At 52.9% G+C, this 2,182-nt stretch overlaps 1 protein-coding gene across 1 annotated transcript; it reads right to left on the reverse strand.

Annotated features, from left to right (window-relative positions):
* Positions 1 to 335: 335 nt before the first annotated feature.
* LOC123094618 (proline-rich protein HaeIII subfamily 1) lies at positions 336 to 1,896 on the reverse strand. Its single transcript, XM_044516587.1, has one exon. It carries the CDS (start codon positions 1,760 to 1,762, stop codon positions 884 to 886), a length of 879 nt encoding a protein of 292 aa, XP_044372522.1. The 5' UTR covers positions 1,763 to 1,896; the 3' UTR covers positions 336 to 883.
* Between the last annotated feature and the right edge of the window lie 286 nt (positions 1,897 to 2,182).

A 2,182-nucleotide genomic window follows, 5' to 3' on the forward strand; every position in this document is an offset into this window, starting at 1 on the left:
AATCCTTTTTAAAATCTCCATTTTTTAATTCATGGATGTATTTTTATGAATAAATTCATGATCAACTTTTTCTAAAGATTATGATTTAAAAAGAGAACAATTTGCACATTTTTATTTTCAAAATTTTGAATTTCATGTGGTGAAATTTCAATATGAATTTGCAGGTGCGCTCTATGTACTCCCCCCCCCCCCCCCCCCCCCCACACACACACACACGATGACACGACCTAACTCCAGTCTTTTCCCATAGGAAAACACCATACCGTTTTTCAAATCAGATGTTTTTTTAGGGGTCTTTTGGCATCAGAGTGTGAGCCAACGAAAGAAAGATTTTGTTTTTGAGAAATCTCGCATGTATTTATTGGATAATGTTCAAAGGTACAAGCTGGTCCGGGGGAAGACCCAGCCATAAGTGACGACCTATAGCTAAATTACATGCAATTTTGCGAGATTGTGCGCTTCAAAGTTAAAGTTCCTACGCTCATGAACAAAAGTACAAGGCTGAAATAAACTCGATCTCTCAACTATTTCTGTAACTAGAGAACCCACGAGGCCCATAACTAGAGAGCCCACGAGACAAGACAACGAACATTGCCCAGCCAAAAATAAACAACCTAGATCGAAGGAAACGAGCGGGTTGCTGAGCGACTAAAAAAATCATGTTTAAATTAGAAAAGACGGCAGGTGACGTCAGAGACATAACTATGTCCCAGCCGGCTGAGTTCCAGGCGATCCCAACATAAAATTATGCCAGCTTTATTGATTACGTGGTCACGGTCTAATATTTGATATCCTTGCTATTCATTCCTGTCGTACAAATATTTGGTGTCCTCCCGCGAGGGCAAAATCGCGCGCTTGTGTACCTGTGCGCTGTACGCATGCATCAGTTGTGCGCTGGAACAGGCGGCGCCAGCCTAGATGCGTGTTCTTCCTCCTCGCCGTGGAAAGACGGTGATGGCGGCCACTGCCATGACGGCATCGGCGGCGGGTAGAACGGGAAGGGAGGCCACTGCTTTCCTGGCTCCGGTTGTGGCCATGCCGGGAACGGCAGCCACTGCTTTCCTGGTTCTGGCTGCGGCCATGCCGGGAACGGCGGCCACTGCTTTCCTGGTTCTGGCTGCGGCCATGCCGGGAACGGCGGCCACTGCTCTCCTGGTCCTGGCTCCGGCCATGCAGGAAGCGGGGGCCACTGCTTTCCTGGTTCTGGCTGCGGCCATGCCGGCAGCGGGGGCCACTGCTCGCCTGGTTCTGGTTGCGGCCATGCAGGAAGTGGCGGTGGGTGGAACGGGAACGGAGGCAGAGGCGGCCGGTCGTTGCCCGGTGGCGGCTGCGGCCACGGGAACGGCCACGCCGGCGGGTTCTGGTCGTGCGGGCCCTCCGGAACAGGTACCTCCGGGGGCTGGCCGCCGTCCGGATCAGGCGCCGGCGGCGAAGGGTCGGCCGGGGGAGCGTGTTTGCCAGGCCCGTGGTGCTTGGGCGGCGCCTTGGCATGGCGCTTTTTCTTCTCAGACTGAATGGAACCGTTGTCGCGGATTCCGAGCTCCGGCGGTTTATCAGCATTCGCGGTTGGAGGCTCGAGCTTGGCGCGCGCCGCTCGGCCACCTTCCAGCTGTGCATCGGCGCCATGGGTGGTGACCGAGGGCAGCGACCTCGAGGAGGCATGGCCGCACCCCGAGAGCAAGACGACGGCGAAGGCCGGGAGGTATGTCATCTTCATGGCAGCTCTTACACGCATCGACGATGCTCTTCTTGATGCCACCATGTTAGCTAGCTAGGCGCGCGCCCGCCTGATGACAACCTGCGGTGCAACTTAGGAGCTTGCATAGCGCGCCGTGTAGCTAGCTATACACGCATGTAGTACGTTTATATACGGGCTGTGAGTGAGTTATCGATCGATTTGGGGTGAGATCGCATGCGTAATGTAGCCATTTAGATTTGAACATTTGTCACCATGGTGGCTGTGAGAAGAAAGTTTTACTATCTCGATCTTGTAGCTAGTGGCCTGGTTATCTTGGCTCGTTGAATTGTACTATCTCGATCTTGTAGCTAGTGGCCTTGTTATCTTGGCTCGTTGAATTTAGAGAGCACATCGGTAAGTAATGGGTTGTTGGTGCCCATGAAGGTGACATGCATTTGCAAAGGATTTTAGGCAGGAGTCATCTTTTGCACTGCTGAAGGTGGA

The sequence above is a fragment of the Triticum aestivum genome, chromosome 4B (genome assembly GCF_018294505.1).
Source record: "Triticum aestivum cultivar Chinese Spring chromosome 4B, IWGSC CS RefSeq v2.1, whole genome shotgun sequence".
Lineage (NCBI taxonomy): Eukaryota > Viridiplantae > Streptophyta > Magnoliopsida > Poales > Poaceae > Triticum > Triticum aestivum.